The sequence below is a fragment of the Anolis carolinensis genome, chromosome 4 (genome assembly GCF_035594765.1).
Source record: "Anolis carolinensis isolate JA03-04 chromosome 4, rAnoCar3.1.pri, whole genome shotgun sequence".
Classification (NCBI taxonomy): Eukaryota; Metazoa; Chordata; class Lepidosauria; order Squamata; family Dactyloidae; genus Anolis; species Anolis carolinensis.
In genome coordinates this window covers 237,627,407-237,653,671 of record NC_085844.1, presented here as the reverse complement: position 1 = coordinate 237,653,671, position 26,265 = coordinate 237,627,407, and the positions used below count along the sequence as shown (strand labels likewise).

The 26,265-nt window shown below is 38.2% G+C and overlaps 1 protein-coding gene across 8 annotated transcripts in view; it reads right to left on the bottom strand.

Annotated features, from left to right (window-relative positions):
* phactr3 (phosphatase and actin regulator 3) overlaps positions 1 to 26,265 on the bottom strand; it is a 269,876-nt gene that overhangs the window by 105,163 nt on the left and 138,448 nt on the right. For 6 of the 8 annotated variants that reach the window (XM_062979002.1, XM_062978999.1, XM_062979005.1 and 3 more), the window contains 4 exons: positions 19,150 to 19,356; positions 13,070 to 13,337; positions 10,588 to 10,835; positions 5,963 to 6,116 (listed from right to left, as the gene is read on the bottom strand). In XM_062979002.1, coding sequence (XP_062835072.1) covers positions 5,963 to 6,116; positions 10,588 to 10,835; positions 13,070 to 13,337; positions 19,150 to 19,356 — 877 coding nt within the window. The remainder of the gene's footprint in view (positions 1 to 5,962; positions 6,117 to 10,587; positions 10,836 to 13,069; positions 13,338 to 19,149; positions 19,357 to 26,265) is intronic. The other 2 variants (XM_062979001.1, XM_062979004.1) reach the window with 1 other exon arrangement.

Here is a 26,265-nt window from a genome sequence, read left to right as displayed (position 1 = left end):
CAGTAAGAAGCAAAAAGATCCGCCTGCCCAGCAAGTGACCTGAGAAATAAAAATTTGTCTGTGTGTGCCCAAAACAGGCCAAAAGCTGAGTGGTTGGGCAGATGCCCAAGAAATAAAAGGACGCTTATGTCCCAGTCTGAATGAAGGAGTCCCAAAACAGCCCACTTAGCAAATCAACAATTATTTTAATGAAAATTACACCATAACTGTCTTAATAAGTCCTGCCACCCTGTGCCACGCAGCGAATCCTGCCTGGCTACAACACTGGCCTGAAAACAGAAGTTCCAAAAATAAATGGTAACATCAATCCTCCAGTTCTTCTTCATCCCAATTTCTGAAAAGCCTTTTGACTAGATTACACTCTTCTCCCTCCTCCCTGACTGAAGTGCTTTCCCCCCTTTATAAGAGGAGAGAGAATCACTGCTTGTGTCTGAGTGACAGCCAGCTCAGCCATCCAGCATTTAAATGTGACTCTAACCACTAGTCAAACTGTGTCACCCTACTTTACTCCAGAACTTAGCACACAAGATCCATTTTTTCAGGACATGTCTACAGTGGTTGGTAAACCTAGGGCCAGTTCAAAGAGGTGGTCCCATGCACACACACCATGGTCACAAAGACTCAAGAATCTACAAATAGTCCACCCACGCCAAGACTGCATCACTAGTCTTAGCCAGCCACAGAGTGCCTTGTCAGCTCCTGGACATCTCTGACACCCCACATCTAGAGTAGTTGGTAAACCCAGGACGAGTTCAAATTGGTGGCCACATGCACCTTCTTCCTAGTCACATGATAAGATGTCAGCCGATGACACCAGAATGGCCTGGAGCGCACATGGAGCTCTCTGACCACCTAGGAACCATGACAGTAGCCACATGAGCATAATCAATCCCCCTTTCCATACAGAGGATGGGGACATCTTTTTCTTTTTTCTTTCTTTTCTTGAGGACAATGCCCTGTGTGACAAGTGAACTGGCTCAAATTGATCCCAGTCTTGCCACTCACACTGCCTCAAAGCTGCAAAGTTTCTCTGGAGTTTGCTTGGAACTCTGGAGCATCTCCAGACTGAAACTGAATTACCCCACAAGATTTATTGGAAGAGGAAAAACATCATGAGGCCAGGCACAAACTCAAGCTGAGCCTATGCTATAATGTCCATATAGATGAGTCTTCAGCCTGGCCTTTCTTATTTTTGCGGCAGTCCATCAGAGCCTCTTGATGTTGTTCAAGGTGCCACTCTTACTAGTCTCATTTGGGGGGGGGGGGGTGAGTAGCTCTTATAAAAACCACTCCCAGAAACCTCCAGTCAGCATGATTACTGCCCATGCTGTCTGAGGAAAGATTCTTCAAGCTGTAGGCCAAAAAAGGTAACTTTTACAAGCTCTATATTTTCTCTATACTGGTCACATACCTGAAATTTTGTGGAAAAGGGGTTTTATTGCATGTGATTCAAAATTGTTAGATTTTAATATTTTTCAAGTAGCTAAGGAGGGTGGATGTAATGTTTCATAATAGCAAAGTTTAAATGGTTTTCTATTCTACTGATAAACTTTGGAAATACATTTCCCCCTGCTTCCTGGTTAACTACAATTAACTACATTCCCCATGTTTTTCTAGAGGTGATGCAGAATCCCGTATGTTTGAGAAAAAGCAGTGAAGGAAGCTTGAGAGCAGGAAGACCTCTAGGGCGCATTGTGTTCCCAATGGCATATTCAAAATGCATCAAGCCAAATGGAGCGATGCATAATCAGGTCAGATCTAAATCATGCCCAAATTAACTCATCTGAAGCAAGCCTAATTCCAGACTGAACTGGAAGAGCTCACCCATCACTAATTCCTTATTAGTCCATGTTAGACAAAGCTTTATGTTTGTTTATTGCTAAGCAAATACGACTGCATACAAGGAATGAGGAGTGTATGATAATTACATCAGCGTAACAGACGGCATTGCAGATGGTTAAAAGACAAGTTTAGAAGCAATTCATTGCCATGTTGGGACTGGGTTACCAAACATTTAATGTGTACGTATAATGTAAAGACATTACGGAAACTAATCATGATGAACAACTAAAAACAAACTATTGGATGCTTGGGACAAATGCAACTATGGGTTTTTTTGCCCTTAATATAAAATACTTCTCAATCATTTCAACTTGGATTCAAGACATCCATATTCCCATCATAGAGTTCTCTCCTTCGTGCGTTTATGCATTTGTCAATAGTTATCAGTATCACAGCTTTTCTCAAGTCCAATTTGTGTTTCCCCTCTCTCAAGAATCCATGTTATGGCACTAGCAAGACTACATAGTTTCACAAACAACTGTTAAGTCCTTTTATTCAAAAATTATCTAATGCAAGTTTATATATCAATTTTAAGGGATCAGTTTTCTCAAATTTTCTGCATAGAGTCATATTTAATGGAATAACCACATTTTAGGAACACTCATGTTAGAATCACAAGAAGCATACATGCTTGCCACTCAAACAATGTTGTGTGTGTGGAAACAGCTATATACCTAACAGATGTCATTTTGTGTCAAATAACATGGTTGTTGTATGCCTTCAAATTGATTCTGCCTTACAGTAATCCTAAGGAAAATCTGTCGTAGGGTTTTCTTGACATGACTAGGTCCAAGTAAGTAAGTAAATAAGTAAGTAACAAGGAAACATCCACATGGCCAGACCCAACCATCCCACTATTCTGATTTCCTCCCAAGGAAACTGGTGTTATCAAAGTCCCTGTTAAATTTGGCACAGAACATTAGAAAGACAGCACCAAATACAATACTCTGTGAATAATCAAATCCATGAATGTTTAACCGGCAAATGTTGAGGGATGACTGTCTTTATGCATGTATGCATAAAATAAGGCTCAGCTTAGATGATCAGAGAATACATTTGATAGCTGAAGCACAAACAATCATAAAACTGATTAATGTTTCCTCAGTTAATGAAGGACATTTAATTTAGAATCTAATTGCTAGCCTCAATTAGAGTTGGCTCAATGAATTAACCGGTAAATCAAAATTTGTGAAATTCTCACTGATTCAACTAATCAACTTTAGTTGAGACTACTAATAAGATTCATGCAAAATTATCTCAGTTATGAGAACAATTTTGCCTTATGCACAGATAGAAAGTTTGCGACCTCCGTATCTGAAAAATGCAAGGAGGAAAGGGTGTCACAAATGACATGGATGAAGTCAGAAAATTGTCCCCAATATTCTCCCCTCTCAAATATTTCCCAAAATGCTCTCAAGCATTGACTATTACATTTAGAAGTCTCCCTGTCTTTATTCCAGATATTTCACACGAAAACTTTAGTATATGGACTATTTAATAAGCAGCTATCAAATGTATTCATCTGGAGACACATAAAACATCCAAATAGAACCAGGAAATATCCAGAAGGACTTGCTACAGAAAAGGTAATTAGTGCACACTATAAGTAGACTAACTGCAGATGAAGAAGGATTTACCAACACCTCAAAGCTCCAAGTTATCAGAGACGAAGGATGTCCAATGTCTTCTATTCTTCTTTAAAAACCCATATCTTTTATTAAGATTAACAGCTGCCAAATTGCAAGAAGGTGGAGAGGAAACTCCTTCCTGCCTATTGAAAAATTGTATGGTAAAACCAGGAGGAAGAGATGGACTTATAATATAATTTAAACCAATTGAAATGCATGATGAGTTCTTTTGAAAATTCCACTGATTTCAACATTCTGCTTCCAAGTGTGCATTCCAGATGGAAACTTTTAGTTATGGACAAGCTTTCATCTCATATTAAAATGGTTTGTAACTTATACAGTCCCTAGAAAACAATTTTTCATATATTGCTATCACATACAAGCAATGTTCTTTTCTATGAATAGAAGAAGAAACAGGCAAAATAGTGCCTTTTCTTTCCTGGTTCCACATCCAACTGGGGGAAATTATTAATTTTATGAATATAGAAAAACAGCCTTAAAATCAACTGGGCCTCATATATCTACTTTAGTTAGATGCAGGACAGGAAACTCAAAGAAACAGCCTATGCAATTTCAAAGCTTTCAAATGAAAACAATAGAAAAAAGTTTTAAAATCTGAATTTTTAATCTCATGCACACAAACACAATGTGATCAAAACTGTAATGAAACAACCAAGCATCCAACTAACCTAACTAGACTGTGTACCTCTTTTATTTGAGGACCCTTCTATACAATTATAGCACTATGATTCCACTTTAATTGTCATGGTTTATTCCTATGTAATACTTGTATTTGTAGTTCAGGGAGGCACTATAGCTCTCTGAAAAATAAATATAAATATCTAGCAAAATACACGTTCCAGTATCGCATAGATGGAGTCAAGGTAGTTGTAGTGGAATTGTAGTGAAATAAATGTGTAATGTGAAAAACTCAAGTTCTTCAGACAATATAATATTTCCATCAGTCCAACTCTCTCAGGGCTTCATCAGATGGTCTATAGCAGGCATGGTCATTACATGGTCTATAATGGCTGTTAGGAATAGTGGGAGTTGAAGACCAAAACAACTGGAGGGCTGAAGTTTGCCCATGCCTGATCTATAGGCTCTGTTTCCATGAGTTTGGAAAATTGAGCCCCATGAAGACCATCAGACAACATAACAGCACTATCATTGGGACTGTATGGCACTCCGTTCCCAAGCACATGAAAATAGAGCCCAGAGACCTCTATCAGGAGTAGGGTGTCAATCAACTCCTGACAGAGAAAGACGGAGCAAAACAGAGGAAAGACAGGAGAAGATGGTGAAAGGACGTGGGATGGATGTCCATATAGCAGAAGACGAGGAAAGTGGGAGGGAACGGGTAAGACATTTCCTTTCGTCTTCCTCTGCTTTCCCTCTGAAGTCCTTAATCAGTTTTCCAGTCCCAGCAGTTCTGACTTTCCTACCTCTAGAGTTTTGGCTCTTGTCTTTGTGGATATTTGGGTTTTATATTCTAAAAGTGCCAGTAGAAACACATTCTTGTTTCTTTCTGTCAGCTACAATTTCTGTTCCTTGAGTGAAACCTTTTTGCCTCCTGCTACGCTCCATAGCATTTTGCTTTCTGGGCTAACCTTTGCTGACCTTTTGACTCTATTAAACTTATTGATGAAACTATTAAATGCTCACATACACATACAAAAACCATTTCAGAATGTTATAAAACTAAACTAATTGTCAAAATGGAAAATAACTTTGTTCCTTCACGGGCGCATTTATTACAAAAATCTAATGAAGTTCAGAAATGACCAATTGACATTAAAAGAAAATAATCAGCTACCAAATTCAATGTAACAAGATGCCTGGGAAAAACTTAGAAAAACAGCTCTCAGGGGAAGAACATTCATAGGCTTCCCTGGCAGTGTTTTCTTTCGCTGATGTTCCGCATTACAGAGACAAAGGACATATCTTTTACCACCAGAAAACGCATTGAAAGACAAACCCCAGACCAAGTAATTCAAACTGGTCACCTAGCACCTTTTGTGAAGCCAAGTCAACCTCGAATATGCACAAAAATGCAAACTGCAATCTACATGTATTTTAAAAAGAAAGTGTTGAAAAAAACTGGATTTTTTTGGAGACCAGAAACATTCTCCCCCTTGAAGTACCTGATGTTTGAACTCAAGCAAACTAAGATCAAGGCCCATTCACACTACACCATTATAACACTATTATTCCACTTTGACTTCCATGGCTGCATCCTATGGAATCATGGGATTTGTAGTCAGGTGAAACAGTAGAGCTCTGGCTGAGAATTATTAATGTACTTCCATAAGCTATAAATCCCAAGAATCCTTAGGTAGACTTTATAGTGCTTTAATTGTGTAGTGTGACTGAATCCCTGGTGCGTGTTTTAAATAACTTTTTGCACAACAGAAGATGGACAAAAGGCATGTGTATTCCAAGGCAAACTGCAGAGTTGGATGCTCTGTCTTTTCTATTCATACTCTACTTACTTGGATAGTTTCATTTCAATCTGCTGCCGTATTTCCTGTCTCTCTTCATCAGTCCTCCTTGGGAAAATATTCCTGTCTTCCAACTCCTGTTTGCTTGGCCTGTTCCTCAGTTTCACTGCCAGCAGCTCTTTCTTGCATTTTCTTGGCAACGTACCTGGAATGCATATTGAAAAACAATGTGAACGTGTCAAAGAGGTTGTTTCTAAAATAGGCAAAAGGACGCCACTTATTCTATCAAGTTCTCTGGCAAATCTGAAATGCATGATGGGGATTCAACAGGAATCTTCAGTTGGCAGAACATAGGGCCCTTCAATTGAGAGCAGAAGATAATTAAATGATCTATTCCTAATGGAATGAAAAAATATTATTGGGTGGGTTGGTCTTATAAGGGCAAGGCATTTTCCAGGTAAACACAGTTTGTTCACTTATAATAATCAAAACAGGTGCATCTGCATTTCTGTCTATACTATTATGATGAGTATCAATGATCCAACATTTTCCAATGACAAATAGACCCTATTATTAAGATACATGTCTAAGTTCTTGTGGGATCACTAACATGTGTGTTAAGGGAAAAAGACTCACCCTAGTTGATTACAATCCACAGGCTGAATAACTGAAGTAATTAAGGTCAACACGTTTTGGGCCATTCCCGAAGGGGTATAACTGAGGAGAGTTTGTTGTATGTTTTTAGGCTTACTGAATGTTCCCCTATGAGCTTACTTTGTGTGAGCTCCTGGCTTGCAACCTATTTGATGCTGGTAAGTTTGTCTTCAATGCTTGTCTCCATGAACAAAATATGAAGATTGGGAGAAGACATATTTTTATGATGGAAAGCATTGCATTAATTAAATGCAAGACCCACATGTGAGTTTGATACTCCAAAGGAACTGTGACTATATTATTTTTAGAAGGTTTGTGTTGAATTTGCTGTTTTTTTCCATGAACTCTGCTGAAAAGAATAAAGTTTGAGTTTTTCATTTTCTTCTACTTGTGTTACTTTTTTTGAATATACAAAGGACTAAGCTTCTGCTGGTCTGCACCCATCATCAAACCGTAACACCTCTCACCCCCACTACCAAATCTGATTCCATGTTGTTCAGTTTTGGTGATAAATCAGTTGTAAAAACTATTAATGCATTACCATTACAATAAGATGCACAGCAAATGCATATCTTGTTTAAACCCGGTCTTGTCCCAGGAAGGCTCCTAAAAGTTTAAGTGTGATTTTAAAAAGTGCATTACTTGCACCTCATTTTCAAAAAAACTTGCAATTTGGTTTCCTACTGCAATCGGAGCAAAGGCGAAAAATCAGCAGGAGAATGAAGACAGATGGACAATAAAATAAATCATTGGAGACAGCCAATAGTAAAAGTGGAGTTTTGGGCATATTGGCTGATTCCAAATTTAAAGAATGGGTTTTACTCATAGAATTGATTGTATTAAATTATGTATGATAATGATAGCTTTTATTATTAACTGCCGAAATCAAATTATTTGCATCCAGAGTAGACCCTGGATTGACAGAATGTCCATATGTACCAAATTCCCAAGGTCCCATTGGTTCAATGAGTGTCCTCTACTTGGCATTATCAGTTGGACTTAAGCCATGTTGTTTGGACTACCCATTTTATATTTCTTCTAGAAAATATAAACAAAGTACAACCATACTAAAAAATATATCTGGGTAAAAGCATCAGCTTTCAGCATCGTTGGTTCACCTTTTCTAAAATGTCAATTCATTTTTTTCTAGCTAGTGTCCAATGAATGCAGCTCCACCTTGTGTCCAAATGGAAAGCATTCTCTCTCACAGAAGAAACACAGAAATAAATATAGGCATAGTGAAATCACAGAGGCTATGAGCCATCTAAAACACTGTTGGTAATTTGCTAATGTCCTTTCTCATCCCTATGGTTGAATTCATGGATGTCTAGATTTCCTAATTAATTATCATCAACATCACAAGGTATGCCAAATCCTGTATGCATCATAAAGAAGTCCAAGTGTTATTCACAACAACCATTTAATTAAATCCCTTCTCATATGCAAACACTCCTGTACACACAAAGACCACAAATCTGCATAAATTCAAAGAACAGGTTACACACACACATACACATAGAGTGCCTATTTTAAGAGGTGTCTATATTGAACTATAAGAAAGTGTACCCAAGCAGAAACCAGACACTATTACTTTTTGGACTGCAACTCACAGGATCCCTAAGGAAAGAAGATGTAGGCAAGCTCTGTACTCTCTCTTGTGTAGTGAATTACAATGTAAAGATGATAGAATATCCACATCTGAAACTTTTCCAAGGTTATGGATTGCATAAAAAGCTAAGAAAAGCTCTCCTTTTCATAGTGTTGTTCTTCTCATGTGGAGAAGGCTGGTCTCTACTGAGTCATATGGTTAGATGGAACCTAACCTAAACTCCTGGATAGGAATACTATTTGAGCTCCATCTGAAGCTTCATCTGTGTATCAACACTCTAGATCTGTGGTATCAACCTTTTTGGGGTCTCATGAAACCCCCAGGGGATTCCACCACCAAGGGGGAAATCTACTTAAATGTTAAAAGTTGAAAAGAACAATATAGTTAATTGCAAGAAAAATTGCATTGAATATGCAGATCTCCTAAATGTCCCAAGGTTCTATGGGCCACAAGTTAATGTCCTTGAGATATTTACCTCAAATGCCTCATAAATCCTCACTTTTCCAACCTATTAAACAGTTTCAAGATAATTTTTACAGACCGTTATAATTTATCATGTTGAATTTTTACAGTGTTCTGTTATTTCATAAGTTGGGGGCCTCCGATGGTGCAATGAATTAAACCCTTGTGCTAGCAGGACTGCTGCAGGTTGGCAGTTTGAATCCGGGGAAATCGGGTGAGCTCCCTCTATCAGCTCCAGCTTCTCATGCGGTGACATGAGAGAAGCCTCCCACAAGGATGGTAAAACATCAAAAAAAATCTGGGCATTCCCTGGGCAACATCCTTGCAGAGGGCCAATTCTCTCACACCAGAAGTAACTTGAAGTTTTCTCAAGTCACTCCTGGCACACACACAAAATTCATAAGTCAATAAGCAATAAACTCTCCTTTGCAGAATGTTAAGAGGATAAAATGCAATTCTAATTTGGGAAGTGACAGGCATGGTAATTTCTGAAATAGATACTCATTTTTTAAAAATAATAAAGGTGAAAAAGACTGCTATTGTTCATCCAGAGAACAGAATAGTTTCGGACCAAAAAGAAACAAATTTTAATTACCTGCTCCAATCATCCTGCCCATGTAAATATTTTAGTATTGTTTCCAATTTGAATAAAAAATGATTTCCTTTCTTAAGAAAAGATATTGTTAATGAAACACAGCTTGTTAATGAAACATTACCAAAGAGTTGCCAAATGTTTATTAACTGATTTATTTTGTGAGCTACAGTTGTGTGGGAAAAGACAGGCTATAAATAAAATTAATAGTAATAAATGAAAAAAATAGTCTTATTTATGCCCTGTCTTTCTAGGTCTACTTCAAAGCTCAACATTGTTCTCGCCACCGCACTCCATCCTCAGAAAAAAATTAGGAGGAAGGCCACATTGAGAGAGTGACTGGCTCAAGGCATTAAATGTCATATCTCAATGGACAACCCAATTCAGATATCCTAAATCCCATTCCAGCACAATAAACACTATAACAGAGTGGCTCTCAGAGTGTTAGTCTGTAACAATGGACTCCACTACTTAGTATGGCATTTTAAAAAAAGATATACCCAGAGATGCGACTGAAGAAAGCTACCAAATGGTGGCAGTAAAACATAGGAAAAGATAGTTAATTATCAGGACAGGAGTGTTCTATTGAAGAAAAAAATGATATTAGCAGAGGAAAAGATGCCTATCATAAACATGAGCCACAAGGAAATTGAAATCACCAAAAAACAAAATCTTTATATTGCTCAAGAAGAAGAAAATGAATTGGGCCAAACACTGAAACAAAGAATGAGTGTGAAGTAGGAAGATGATATAAGAGAACAAAACAAAATATGTAAAAAAGTGCAGAGTCTAATAAAAAGAACTTCCAAGAGATAAAAGCCAGAAGAATGGATCTGAGCTGGCACAGGTTTAAACAAGCATCACTATCTTAATTTTCAGGGGAGAAAAATGTACACTCTTAGTCCAGTGGGCCAATCTGTCAGATTAATATATACTGTAATGCAAAAATGGCTTTATAGTAGGATACTATTACAGTTTTTATTGCCTGTTGTTATTGTGTGACTTTAACTCATGGCAACCCTAAAATAAACCTTCAGTGATTTTTCTTGGCAAGATTTGTTCAGGGAGATTTGCTATTATCTTCCTCTGAAGCTGAGAGATTGTGACCTGATCAAGGTCACCCATGTGTATCCACAATCAAGTTGGCATTCATAAGCTGCTAGGTTGGCAGAAGCTGGGGCTAACAGTGAGAGCTCACCCTGCTCCCCAGATTCGATAGCTGACCATATAATCACACTGGAGGACCTGGAGATGTCTAGCAAGAACATTTTAATCTACTTGTGACCAATCAACTCTGTAAAAATCAAACCCACAAATGTGGAGGGCCAATTGTATTATAAGGGTCCTAAAATGATTTACCAGAAATTATGGAGTCATTCAAAACCTCTTCATCCTGATAGAAAACAGAGTCATCCTTGATTTCAGAGTTCATGATCAGGTTCTCTTTGTTCTCGTCTGACTCCTTAGCAGAGTTCCGCTTGTTCTCTGGATCACTGTTGTAATTCACTGAATTATCTTTCTCTTTGCTGTGTTCAACACTGGATGTCCTGGATGGGCGGATGTCCATTCGCTTTTTTGGAGACCCTTTGTTTTCTCGTCCATGAAAGCTGAGGACAAAAAAAACCCGCATAACATGGAATTTCAGACTAGGGAGTAGCAATTGTGAGGTGCAGGAAGGGAACTGACGCAGCACATTCACCCTCCCAGGAATCCTACTCTCTACTGAGGGCTGTCAAGGAGTTCACATGGGGGTATGGTATTAAAGAGAGGAAAGCTAAGACATCTCAACCTGTCACAACATTAAATTACAAGATATAGAAATAATACTTGTAATTTTTTCTAGTCCTTGAGGATAAAAGTGTCTTTACACATTGAGAATCCCTATTAATAAAATGGATATATGCAGCCAATTCATATTTTGGCATTTCAGGACTTATACCTTCTCCTTTTTTGTATAATGATACTATACAACAATCACAATCTTTTTTAAAAGCAAAGGATGCTAATTTTTCACTTCAAGAATAATGGGGATGAGATTACAAGAGCTTTGTGTATTTTAATTTTTTTCATTAATTGTTATTTTTGAGGGGACATTTATTGGCAAGCACCAACTTTCTGTGCAACACCCTCCTTTTTATATAAAAAATATCATTCACATTATTATTGCAGTAAAAAAATTGAATGATTAGCTTTTTAAAAAGGTAATGGATGGTGCGTAGTTTTAAAATATCTCACTAGAAATTATGTATGATAATATGGCATTTATTTATTTCTTTTGGAGATTTCTATCCTGCCTTTCTCCAGAGAGGAAACAAGGTGGCTCACAAAATCTTTAAAAATATACATAGTAGCATAAAAACATCAACTAAAAGCAGATAATAAAAGTTCCAAGAATGCTTCTTAGCAACTTCTGTATTATAAACAGTAAAAGTTAAAATCAGTCTAAAATTCTCTGTACAACCTTAAAGTGTCAGGCTTCAGTTAAAAGCTTCAAAAATGAAAGTCTTCACACCTTTCCTAAATGACATCAGGGTGGAAACCTATCCAATTTCCTCTAGCAGCAAGTTCCATAGCTTTGGAGCCGCACCTGAGAAACTTCTCTAGTGGTTTTTAAATGCATGTTAGCCCAGGACTGTGAGGAAATGAGGGTCTCCTTACTCCACTAAAAGTCTACCCAGTCTGTATCGAGTACACAGTGTCTCAAGTAACCTGGACTGAAGCCATGCAGGGCTTTATAGGCATATCAGATTACCTTTCTCAAGGAAAACAACATTTTCAGGGAAAACACAATTCATGTGAAACAGCACCATTCTGAACACCTGCAGTTCTACAAAGATCTACGTAGAAGGTATACAAGGACAATGTTGCATGGATCTATTCCCCGAGAAACTCTGGATTGGTTTAGACATTCACTAGGTATGGATCTAATTTCTGCTGAATTCTGTAATACAGTGGTTCTCAACCTATGGTCCCCAGATGTTTTTGGACTTCAGCTCCCACAATTCCTAACAGCTGATAAGATGGCTGGGATTTCTGGGAACTGAAGTCCAAAACACCTGGAGGAGCACAGTTTGAGAATCACTTCTGCAATATATTATCTAATGCTGTACACCTATCTATCTATTCTAACATTCATCTAATATACCATGCAGCATATATAGAGTGCATAGAGCTTTGCAAATATAATCCAAATTTGAACTACAGTAGAGTCCCACTTATCCAACATAAACGGGCTGGCAGAACATTGGATAAGCAAAAATCTTGGATAATGAGGAGGGATTAAGGAAAAGCCTATTAAACATCAAATTATGATATAATTTTACAAATTAAGCACCAAAACATCATGCTTTACAACAAATGGATAGAAAAAGCAGTTCAGTACACAATGTTATGTAATAATTACTGTATTTATGAATTTAGCACGAAAATTTTGCAATTTATTGAAAAATTGACTACAAAAACATTGACCACTAAAAGGCAAACTGCGTTGTATAATACAGAACCTTGGATAAGCGACACTCTACTGTATATTCTTATTCTCTTATTTGTCTGGTTCAAACTATGTAACCCTGCAGTTGTTTCTTCTTATGTGTCTGCTTGTAGAGAACATACATGATACGTTACATTAAACTCAAGGAAAAGAGCCCATGTAATCTTGTCTACCAGGTAAATTGGACTGCAGTTTGCTAATCTTCTGGATCAGGATAGAAAAGCTACAGCATGATGGCAGCAGGTGTTGTGGTTATCATCAGAAAACATAAAAGGCTTAAAAAATTATATCCACTAATATGTGGTGGTCTCATGATATCCCTGTTGTCTGGCAACATGCCAAATTATTTACCTATCCTGCCGATGTTTGGTGGCCAGAGCTCTGTGAAGTTCCTCGATGACTCGGCTGGGAGGTAAAGGCAGGTGGATGGCAGCGAGGTGAGGGGAGCTGGTTGGCGTGGAGTGCTGTCCTCGAAGGTGGGGGTCAGAGGCCTTCTGTCCTGAGGGGTGGAAGGGAGCAGCTTGTCCTGAGGGTTGGGAGGAACCAACAAGAACATAATTCTTCAAGACAGTGGAGGGAGGAGATTTCAAGGCTGGCTCATCTCGTACTTCACTTCCTGCTGATGGAAACGAAATCACAGAGGGACATTAATTGCTGCATACAAAGGGTGAATTACCACTGAGTCTACAGTGGGGAAAAAAGATCTCTGGTACTGATCTTTCACTGATCTCTCAACTGGCCAGTTCTCTGGGGAAACACAGTATCCCAAGTAATCTTGACTGTTGAGGAAGCAACAACCCAGTCTTTGTAATCAGACTCCAAAACACTTAGAGCTCCCAATTAGGGACGATTAAGATTTTCATTTGAGCTCATTTTTTATAAGTCTCAAAATGTGTAATCAATATAGTCCCACCACCAAGCAGAGTTCTTCTTTGCATCATAGCCAAATACAGTAAAGTCTCACTTATCCAACATAAATGGGCCGACAGAACGTTGGATAAGTGAAAATGTTGGATAATAAGAAGGGATTAAGGAAAAGCCTATTAAACATCAAATTACGTTATGATTTTACAAATTTAGCACCAAAACATCATGTTTTACAACAAATCAATAGGAAAATCAGTTCAATACATGGTAACATTATGTAGTAATTGCTGTATTTACAAATTTAGCACCAAAACATTGCAATGTATTGAAAACATTGACTACAAAAACATTGGCTTCTAAAAGTTGACTACAAATAAAGATAGAATTGCACAAACTGAACTTACAGTAACAACATTGTTGGAAATTAAATTTGTAAAGAGTTCAGTCTTTGTTGCCTAGAGAAACAACTGTGGATCTGAGCAAGACGCAGACTGTGTTGGATAATCTAGAACATTGGATAAGTGAATGTTGGATAAGTGAGACTCTACTGTATTAACAGTGGCACAAAATAACTTACAGTATGTGTTTAGTAGACCTTGCTAGGATCCAGTATGATGTGGTGGTTTGAACACTGGACTACAATTCTTATCTTTCCTCATTGCATTTTACTTGTTTTGATTAGGACAAATGAAGTTCAAAGTACCAAAGTAGTTTGCACTCAATTAACTCAATGAGAAGAGTTTTGTCCTTTCTAGTAGGCTCAAGCCAAAGCAAACTGCTGCATCATCTGCTTTTACCATCTTGATGTTGCTTGACTACATGTGTCCCAGGATTCATCTGTGAAATGTTGAAAAGTATGTAGTAGCTAAAAGTTGCTTAGGGCAAAAGCTTCATTTCTAAAACTGGAAATAGACTGAAATCTCAACAGGAAATTCGTACGTAAAATATTATTTTCACAAGCCCATATGTGATTGAAATCCTGTCCCTTTGATCATTACCTTGGGTTGAAAATGAATGTACCTAAAACGATTTCAAGGAGTAATTGTTATACCAACTAAGTCATGTTTTTGAAATATGTGTCCTCAGGTACAGATCTTTTAATTGAATACTGTTGAGAGGTCTCCAGACTATTTTGAAAGCTGCAGAACAGTGGTTGAAAAACACAGCCTTTTGGGCATAAGTATTATCTAATGAGATTAGGTTGTTGAGTTAGGCTAGGCATGGGAAAACCTCAGCCCTCCAGGTGTTTTGGACTTCAACTCTCACCATTCCTAACAGCCTTAGGCCCTAAGGGTGTTAGGAATGGTGAGAGTTGAAGTCCAAAACACTTGAAGGGCTGAATTTTGCCCATGCCCTAGTTAGGCCATTATGAATGACTTCAGTTTGGCAACTGCTATCAAATCACCATCAAGTGTTGAACAATAAAATTAAACCTGTCAATTCTTGAAATGCAATGAAACATCTTGCCAATGGGAGAGAAGAATCCTTCTCCTCCAATGAATTTATTTTTCAGGTATCCTGACATGCTTCAAGGTAAAGATGCTTTGGGACCAAAATAAAAGCCCTCCTGTTCAGGTATTTTTACTTTATTGAAAATCTAAAAGTATTTATACTTTCTATCCCATGTGGAGTTCACATAAGAATGAACAATGTCAGTTGGGCTACCCATCTTGAGCTTCCAGAGCGTCCAGAGGAGGGCGACTAAAATGATTAAGGGTCTGGAGAACAAACCCTATGAGGAGAGGCTTAAAGAGCTTGGCATGTTTAGCCTGCAGAAGAGAAGGCTGAGAGGAGACATGATAGCCATGTACAAATACGTGAAGGGAAGTCATAGGGAGGAGGGAGCAAGCTTGTTTTCTGCTGCCCTGCAGACTAGGACACGGAACAATGGCTTCAAACTACAGGAAAGGAGATTCCACCTGAACATCAGGAAGAACTTCCTCACTGTGAGGGCTGTTTGACAGTGGAACTCTCTCCCCCGGGCTGTGGTGGAGGCTCCTTCCTTGGAGGCTTTTAAGCAGAGGCTGGATGGCCATCTGTCAGGGGTGCTTTGAATACGATTTCCTGCTTCTTGGCAGGGGGTTGGACTGGATGGCCCATGAGGTCTCTTCCAACTCTACTATTCTATGATTCTATGATTCTATGATTCCTTCAGTCCATGTAAATGAGTCCAATGTTGTTGTTTTGGGTGATCAAAAGAAAAGATTGGCACTATTTAGAAGTAGTTGTGAAGGATCACAGACTTTTCTTTTTATGTGTCCTGACATCACTAAAATCTTTTTAATGAGAAGCCTTCCAACATCTGTTTTAATCAATTGTTTTGATGTTATAGTGTCTAATAACAGTTTAGCCTCCCATCATCACTGCAAGTACTGATTATCAAGAGTATCAAACCATTCCTATTGCCAGTCTTTAATAAACTGGTAATATGTAATAGTCTTAGGTGGGAAGAAGTTAGTGTATTACTTCAAACAAATAGGATTAAAGTGAAAAGTAAAAGCACTATCTGTTTTTAAGAATTCTTAAACTTTTTGCAGCTCAACATACATTCTCCCAGTACCCATTCTTTGGAGCTCCTGGGTGGTGCAATGGGTTAAACCCTTGTGCCGGCAGAACTGCTGACTTGAAGGTTGGGTTGCTGACCTTAAGGTTGGTGGTTTGAATCTGGGGAGCACATGGATGCGTTCCCTCTATCAGCTCCAGCTCCATGCAGGGACATGAGAGAAGCCTCCCACAAGGTTGGTAAAAACATCAAACATCCGGGTGTCCCCTGGGCAACGTCTTTGCAGACGGCCAAGTCTCTCACACCAGAAGCGACTTGCAGTTTCTCAAGTCACTCCTGACACACACACAAAAACACATTCCTTTGAGCCAGTCAGGAAGACTCCAGGCTCCAGATCTGTAGTTTCAACTACCTGTAGATCATTCCATCATATATAAATAGCAGTAACATAAGCATGCATATTCTGAAGCACCCACAAGCATGTTATTAGTATTTAGTATTTTGGGGCACATCCATTTAACATTTTTTGCATCCATGGGAGATTCTGGAATCAAACCTTCATAGATTCAGATAGCTGTGAAGGTGGTGGAGGAAGGTGGTGGTTACTGCTGTTTGTGCTCAGCTAGCTAAAAAAAAATGTTGTTTCATTAGTAACAACAACTTCAGTCTACCATCTGACAGATGGTGGTGATGATGATGATTACTATTATTATATTTATACCGTGCTTTATCTCTCCTGAAAAAAAACTCAAAAAGGCTTAAGATAAAAGCATCAACATACAGATTAAAATATACAAATGTGCAAACACTAAAACAGGATTAAATATAAACAGTATTAACAGTTAAAACCATGAAAACATATTTAAAGTTAAAAACCACAGCACCCCCTGAATTGATCTTAAAAACCTTCTTCTTTAAAAGTCTGTCTACATGTCACACACATGTAAATCATGGACATCAATAACTCTACATTTACTTGTACAGTGGACCATTGCATTTTTGCTGAGGTTCGGCTCCAGGATCTTCTTGCGGATACGAATGCCCATGGACGATAAAATTCCATTATATACAATGATGTAGGGAAATGGCATCTCTTATATAGAATGGCAACATCAAGTTTTAATTTTGTTTTTGTTTTTTAAACTTTCAAGCCTTAGATAGTTTAATCCATGGGTACATAATCTGTGGATAGGGAAGACTATTTTGTAAATAGGCTTATTTTTGCTATGTTGTTGTGTGCCTTTTAAGGACCTCAACCCATGGAAGTCCAGAAGCCGGGAGACAGCGGGAAACAGTGAGAGACAGCAACGGAAACCATGGGGCAATGCCCAGCTTCATCCCCTTACCATGGCTGGTCATGGGCTCTTATTGAGGTTGCCTGCCTGTCCACGGCTTCCTCCCAGCCTGTTCCGTTCCCAGCGTCTTCAATTAGGATATGGATAGTCATGGGTAGTCTCAGCACAATGTCGGCACACTGCACGGACGGAGCCCTGCATCATCCATCCTGGCAGCGTGCCGACATTGCACTAGGATGGGGACAAACCTGTCTGATGAGGTAGCAAATCATTTTCAACTCATGGAAAACATTTCACTTTCTTGGCAGGTGTAGTTCAGAGAAGGGTTGCTCTTGTTTTCCTTTTAGACTCAGGGAACTTGTCTAAGTTCTCTCAGTGAATTTCTGTGGCAAAAGGGGATTTGAACCCTGTTCTCCCAATCCTAGTCCAGTACTCAAACTACTACACCAGGCTTTGGTCTAGTTAACTACAATAATCTAACATGAAAGTGGTCATGTTTCCTATTTGACCTCTGTTTGAAGGGCTATCACAGGACAGTCCTTTATTTGTAAGTGTATTCTGTGAAGAGCTGCTCAGTCCTCTTTTATCTTTGCATGGTGTGGAAGAATAAGGCATAAAAGGCCACTTTACCTATATCTTCAATTTGCTCTTAAGAGTATCAGACTGAAATCTTGAATTTGAAATGTATTTATTTATTTACTACATTTAGATCCCACTCTTCTCACCCCGAAGGGGACTCAGAGCGGCTTACAAATCAAATGAACATACAATATATTATTAGCATAGCACAATATAAGCATTAAATTACTATATTGTACTATATCATTATATGGTAATATTATTAGTAATATTACATTTAATATATAATATATAATTAATATTATTATATTGTATTATTAGTAGTATAATATTATATTACATTATAATATTATTATCAGTATTATATGTGTATGTGTGTGTGTGTGTGTGTGTGTGTGTGTATATATATATATATAAAATTAGCATAGCATGTTGCTATGGCACAGGAGACAAGATGGAACTATCTTCCTGGCTCTCAGGTTGGTATGATGAGTTTGAAGCCCGGGTTGGATTGAGTGCCCAACCATTAAATAGCTAGCTCATTGTTTACCTAAGCAACCCAAACGACAGTTGCATCTGTCAAATAGGAAAATTTAGGGACCACTTATGCGGAGAGGCTAATTTAACTAAGTTATGTCACCATAAGAAAAATGTCCAGCAGCATGAGTGCAAAAGATGAGGAAGTACTCCATCAAGGACTCGGTGTCACACTGGATGATGAAATTCAGACGTTTCGGTTAGGCCCACAATGCAGCCCCAAGGCAAAAAGGTTTGCCCATGTCTGCATTAGAGGAATATGAGAGAGATATAGCCCTCCCACGTTGTTACATTTCAACTGCCTAAAATCCCTCATCATTAGTCATATCTGTTAGGGATGATAGGAATCATAGTCCAAGAACATCTGGGAAGTCCCACCTTTCACCTATCAAATGTTAGTAGAGAGATACTAGATACTTTTACATATTAATTGTCACATTGTCCAGGAAAAAGTTTTTCAAATAGGAAGCTGGAGCTGGACCAAACCTGGTAATTTCTACAGAGGGCTCAGCAACCCATTCCCAATAATTATCAGCATCACCTTCTCTGATAATATTGAAGTAGAAGGATTAAAAGTAGGGATTGTCCCATTTTATTACTTTTATTTGAAAGTACAGAAGAAAACCTGCTATGGTTGATCTGAGACTTACCTGGTACAATCTTTGAGACTTTGGATGCAGTCTTAGGCGGTGGAATTGGAAGCGACGGAGGAGGGCTGGGAAGCTGTGCTGAGTTCCTTTCCATCTGCTTCTGGGGCGATTCAGTGGATTCTGAAAGAAGTAAGGCTTGTGGATGCTCTTCGGAGGCTGGCAAGCTGGCATTTTCCCTTTCGTCAGTGGAAGCTGACGTCTTCTTGGCTGAGGAGACAGGATCAGAGGCAGTGGGATTTGTGAGATGTGCAATGAAGAACGACAATGTGTCAAGGGGAAGGATAAGCAAGACAGAGAGAGAAATGAAGGTATACAGGAACTAGAGTTGGCTCATAGCAAACAGGCCATCGTGTTCACTGTGTAAAGGCGAGCTTGGAGCCAAGATGGTGGGTGAAAAATGTCAAGCAATTGTACTAGATGCAGAAACAATTGTGCACTGTCGCAGAACTCAGAAGGCAATTTATTCCCAAGACACAGGCTCCATGCACAAGGCCTAGGTTCTCGCCATTCCCTTTGTGTGATCTGTTGTTAAACAAAGGCAGCTGTGAGTATTTGCTTTTGTGAATTATTTCAGAATACACAAGAGAGCAGCAAGACAGCACTCCTAGGTCCAGGGCAGCTCTACTGTTAGGCAGAATGAGACAGTCATCTCAACACCAGCACATTTCTAGTTATTTAATTTGTTATTACTGATTGTAACCATGAAGCATGGGGAGAAATGTTTGGGGGATATTTTTGGATCATGTGCCAAAATCACTTGGCCATACTCTCCAATGGTCCTGATTGGGCTGAGACAGTCCTAATTGACCCACTGTTGTCCCATCTTTTCATTTGTTTTCAAAATATTCCACTTCTTTCTCTTTCTCCTACCTTCCTCCCTTGTCTTCAACTTGTCTCAATTGCTATAAACTAAGATGAGTATAGTCACAGCATGGAAGAGAGGGAGGGGTCAAACCTTGTCCTTCCCAGTAGGCTCCTGCAAAAGCAAACCACAGCAGCCTCTCCAAGTATATCTTTTCTTCCTCACTGATATTCTTTGCCATCTTGACCACATTTTGCTTTTGCTTAGCTGCAGGCATCTTGATTTTCTTCTGGGAAATGTTGGAGGGCTTGCTTGGTTAGTTTTAAAGCCTATGCAGAGGATGCCAGTCTCTGTTCTGCCTCAAGCAGTAATGTCAGTCCTGCCTTGCACTGTTATGTATATACATTGTGCAGACTTGTCCAAGAGGAAAGCTGGCAAAAGTATGATGCATGAGGAGGTGTCTGCAGCACAGTCCCACTACCTGTTAATTTGTGATATCTGTTGAAGTGTTTTGTGCACACTGGGGCTAAAGTCTCTCAGTTCCTCACACTGAAGCAAGAAATTATGAATTAAGGATATGGCTGTTGAAGAAAGAGCGGCTTGGTCTTCAGTTTCAACAGAGCTTGGAAACATTATTTCCTTAGTCGCACTGGCTGGGGAATTCTAGAAGTAATCGTCTAAGGAAAGAATTTCGTTATGCTCTTCCACTGTCAATGATGAATGGGAGAGTGGGACGTGTAGGCAAGTAATGTCATAGAACTATCCTATGTCCCCCCTCTTAAATTCAAAGACTGTTAAATGAATCAGACTTGTCGCCAAATGTTACAATATATTTGAACCTTGTTGAAGGCTTTCACAGCCAGAATCACTGGGGTGTTGTGTGGTTTCCGGCCTGTATGGCCGTGTTCTAGCAGCATTTTCTTCTGATGTTTTGCTTGCCTCTGTGGATGGCATCTTCAGGGATCCTCTGAAGATGCCAGCCACAGATGTAGGTGAAATGTCAGGAAAAAATGCTGCTAGAACACAGCCATACAGGCCGGAAACCACACAACATTCCAGTATTTGAACCTCTTTTTGGAAATGGATTCCTGTTCAATGCTTCTTGCATCTTTTGGGAACCCATAAGGTATGATCACCTGCATGAGGATGTACCAATCTATTTCTGCTCAAAAATGCTACTGAAATGGTCTTTCTCTTGTGATTTCTTAGATTTTCAGATTTTTTTTTTTTTACAAAAAAAATGTTTTGCAGGGCATGAAATTAGTGAGACCATTAAAATTGATAACTTATGGGCTGCAATTCCCTATATTAGAAGCTCAAGCATGGCATTCCATCCTCCCACTAATGCTCCGTTGTCTATTTCCTTTCCCATCCAATATTCAGCATTCTATGGATAGCGAGCATGTTCAGTTCTCACTGGGCTGTTCTGGGGGTTTGAGTGCCTCCATAATTAGTTTGAAAATATTTCTTTGTGCCTCTTCTTTTGATACTTTTGCAAAACACAGCATTTGCAAATATCAGTATTTGCTTGAATTGAATGTTATCTGCCTCAACGATCCTGTTTTGGCAGCCGTTCTGGTGGCACTCACCAGTCAAGTTTATTGTTAGAAGAAATGATATAAGAACAAACATTTTGCATAGGATTTTATTGAAAGGTGCCATTTTATCTTTTGCTTCAGGCATGTAAATGTCTTAGATAAGAGTTGGACTAGCTATGTGCCTTGCAGCTGTAGTGCCTCACCATTAAAACTAAAATGTTTTCAGCACAATGTTGTGGTTATAAGAACTGAAAAAGGTCCTCCAAAGTATTAAATGGCCTTAAAACACATCCACACAATGTATATTTGAAAATATGTATATCCTCATCCCACCCCCAACTGCAAATGTATAGCTAAGATACCTTGCCATTCCTGCTAAGATTATACTGACATTCCCTTCTGGCTCATTTCACTTGGATGGAGTCCAAGACTCCTGCGTTGTTGTTGGAGAACTAGAGCACAGGTGAAATGCCTTGTCTGGGTCACAAATATAATGAAAGTTGTGGGAGAAATGATGGGGGAAAAGAGCAAGGCCAGCCAAAATGCCAGCAACTGTTTCCATTAGTAGAAAAACCTGTGTATATAAGATCCTACATGGATCCCTACTGCCAAATCAGTTTCCAATGTCATGATATGTCAAGTGCTTTAGGATTTCACAGTGAGTTAGCATGATCTTCTAGGAATTGCTTGAATTCTGATTGACCTTGCTTTATATTTATTTTCTTCATTTGTAGATTTCATTTCCTTCAATGAGCACAAGGTGGCACCTGTGGCTCTCTGCTTCCACACTTTGTTTTCACAGAAACCATGGAAGGATAGTTCAGCCTGAGAAATGGCATTTGGCCCAAATTCACAATGTAAGTTTCATGACTTGGTGGGGACTTGATCCTAAATGTTATAAGTCCTGATCTACCATTTTGCATGAGTTGCACAATCAAATAAAAACACTCTCTGTATCCCTTAGTGTTAATTAAATCATATATCCACAGCCTTCTAATATATAGTTATTAGGCAACTAGTACAAAATGCTTATTTGATCCAAGGAAGATCTATCAAAGTGCTTGATGTCAGGAGATATTAGGTAATAACTATATCTGACAAAAACTCTAACAGATTGAAAAGTCCAAAACTAGAACACTCTGTCATCGAACATGTGACACACACACACACACACATACCCGTCAAAATATTTAACTGTATACATTGGTACCATGGCAGAGAGTTCCTCAGATTAGGACAGCTTTAATTTTTATAATAAATAGACTGTGAACATCCAGAGATCTGAAGATACCCAGCAGCAGCTAACCACCCCTAGGAGACACTTCATAAACTTCTTTTGTTAAATATATCATTTCAAACCCCTTAATAAAAGGGTTATCTTTCTTCATCCTGGCCTCTCCTTTTGTCTCCAGTGTCTTTATTTCAATCACTTCCACATTCCAAGTTGATTGACAGCAGCCTGGACCATTGCCCCTTCCCCACACCAGTAGGTCCCCTTAACCACCTCCAAACACCCTGTCCACCTCCAGCCCCCTTAATTGGTGCTTCATTTGTAAAATCATGATGTAATTTGATGTTTAACAGGCTTTTCCTTAATCCCGTCTTATTATCCAACAATTTTGCTTATCCAACGTTCTGCTGGCCCATTTATGTTGGATAAGTGAGACTCTACTGTACCTGAATCCAATGGCCTATACAAAATATATTTTCCTCCCATCCACTTCACAATTACCTCAAAATATACAACACAGCACAAGACATGAAACATAGCATAAGCCAGCACTTGAATGAACCAGATGATATCCTCCCACTTCATTTATTGAGCCACACCTCTATTACTCTGACAGCTTAGAAGTTATTGAGACACTACAAAGGGGTAAAGTTTTCCTTTTCAAAGTTAGTTTTAAGTCATTGTTATTGGGGAAATGAGTTAATTACAAATAATTATTAGTACAATTAATTGCAATTACTGAATATAACATGAGTTGTTTGTCTATCCCAAGCTGAAAAACAGCCAGAATGACACAGTCTCATTAAATACATTAAGAACCAAGTTCAGACAGTCCCTAAGTTACAAACAAGATAGGTTCTGCAGGTTTGTTCTTAGGTTGCATTTGTATTGTAGTCAGAACAGGTACATTTTTAAGAGTAACTCCAGCCATAAATTAAATTGGAGATATCTCTTAGCATTTAATAACTTTGCATGAAATTGTGTATTTGAACATTCCTTTGTTTTTGGCATAACAGCCGTAGATACTAAAGTTTCATGGCAGCGCCAAGATCTAGGGGTATTATGTTATTTTTTTGAATCCATAAACTTTCTTCAGTAGGTTTAATTCTTCCCTAAAAACACATATTTAGTGTATCCTGGAATGCTATGTTTTCTTCCCTTCTTTGTGGATAAACGATGGACATAAAAAAAACCAGAAGCAAGGAGTCTTGCATTTGTGTACACAGACCTGGTAAATAAATCCCATTTAATTCAATGGGATTAGTGTCCATACAAAGGATTTCAGCTCTGCTGTTTCAAGTTAAGATGGAATTATGGCCCTAAATGTTGAAAGAAGGAAGTTGAATCAGCACAACAGTGAAATAGCTACAAACAGGGAGATCTAGCTTCTGGCTGGTTTCAAACTCCATCAAACCTCCATTTCAGAAAGTAGTAGAGATATGTCTTCATTGGAGAGGTGTATGTCTGTTTTTTTATTTAAAAAATAGTCATGGTTCAGGATTCACTACTGGGGGTTGGATTCAATGCCATTGGGGCTCCTTCCAACTCTATGATTCTCAGTGGTGTGCCAATGAGGTGCTATATAACAATAGCCCTGTCATATATATATTTCACTCTCACATGCAAATATTATTTCTAAAAATAACCATCCCTTTGTATGTCAGGAATGGTGAGGGTGGGGCCTGGATATTTCACAAGATTTTAAAACAAAAAGTATTTCTTTCTGCCTCAGATGTTATACTTTGCACAGAAGACAACAGGCTTGTACATAGAGCTTTTGCAGTATCCAGTAATGAAAACAAGAAAAACAAAAATGCATGAAAACTGTTTGACTAGAATGGTACAACATGTGAAAATTTGCAGGCATTCTTTGCATCCCTATCAAAGAGTGCTATACTACCTATAAAGCATTGTAAATATCACAGAGTTAATAGTCCTGACAATAATGCCATTGGGGTCAGTTCAATTAAATTTATTTATAACCGGGCAACACCACAACTGAAATATCTGAAATAAGTCCCACTGAATTCAATGGGATTTACTCCCAAAGACATAGATTTATGATTGTAGCTTTGCTCTTACTGAAAGAAACAGAATGGGCCATAGTCTTGAGTAAGGATGAGTTTAACTATACATGCATTTTAAATTTTATAATTCATGGTTTAATAGAGTCTAGTTTTAATTGTTGTGGTACTGTTTTATTGTTTATTAATATGTCATTGTTTTATTGAATGTATTTTGGGCAATGTAATTTGCTGACTGTTGTAAGCCACTCTGAGTCCCTCCTGGTGAGAAGGGCAGGATAAAAATGATGTAAATAAATAAATAAATAAGGATGACCACTTATTTAAGTGGGAACTAATTTGCCATCAATTTACAGGGGTGTGTTGAACAGTGTATCATACACTAAACCACAGACAGACAAATAACGGCTATTCTGTTTTCTATAATATTTGGACTTTTTCAGGCACATTTGCATCTAGTTCCTTTTTCATATGAATTTGTGAGAGTTTCTTTAAAGATCAGATCAACTATTGGTATGTATTTTAATATATGATTGCCATATGCATATTTTCTGCAAGGGGTTCTTCTTTATTTTAGAACACTAGTTTCATTTATCTGTCCATGTTTATATAGAATGTTTTTCTGATCTACACATTGCTGCATCAGAAAGCTGCAAACACAGAAACAAATCAATAATTATATTGATTTCACAAATGTCTTTAGGAAATCAAAACGAGATTGTTAAAATGTAAATACAATGAATTTCATCCTTCTTCCTACACATTAGATACAGGATAAATGCCATTCACATGCCTGCAAGGCAGTCAGCAGAGGGCAGCAAAAAGGAGCAAACCAAATTAAGAGAACACTCTTTGTATTCTTCAAAGAGAAAAGAAGGCTAGCATGCGTCAAGAATAACTTCCTGCCCATTTTTTTTGAAATTCTTTCAAATAAGTTGTTCAAATAGATCTTTTACAACACTCATACATTTTTTTGCCCTTTAAGAAAGTAAATTATGTATTTTTATCAGAAGTCATGTTCACTACAATCCGCCTCCGGTATAGCAAGCACTGCTCCTGCCTAAATATTTGATGCTTAATCATAATGTATCAGCTATCTACATGTAGAGCAATGTGCTATGAAACTTATGTATTATTTCTGAAGGGAATAAATATGCCATGGCTTTGTGAGACAAGATGTAAGGCTTCCCGCATGGATTTTTATCTGAAAAAGGGGGTTATTAAATAATTCCTGTTATAAATAAAATATCGCAAACAGCCTTCACTTGTGCTCCAACAATATATATATTAATTGGCTTCCTCATCGGGATGATTGTTGGTATCATGACTTTCTTTTCATGTCCTGTTGTTAAACTAATTCAATTAAGTCATAATCACTCAGCTAATCCTCAAATCCAATTGATTTCTATCTAACTTGGTAGCCATTGCAAGAAAAATAACCACACCCTCAAAGCCTTTCAGAATGTCGAATTATTTCTAAAATAGCCACCTGTAATAAGTTAATTTTTAAAAAAAATAATG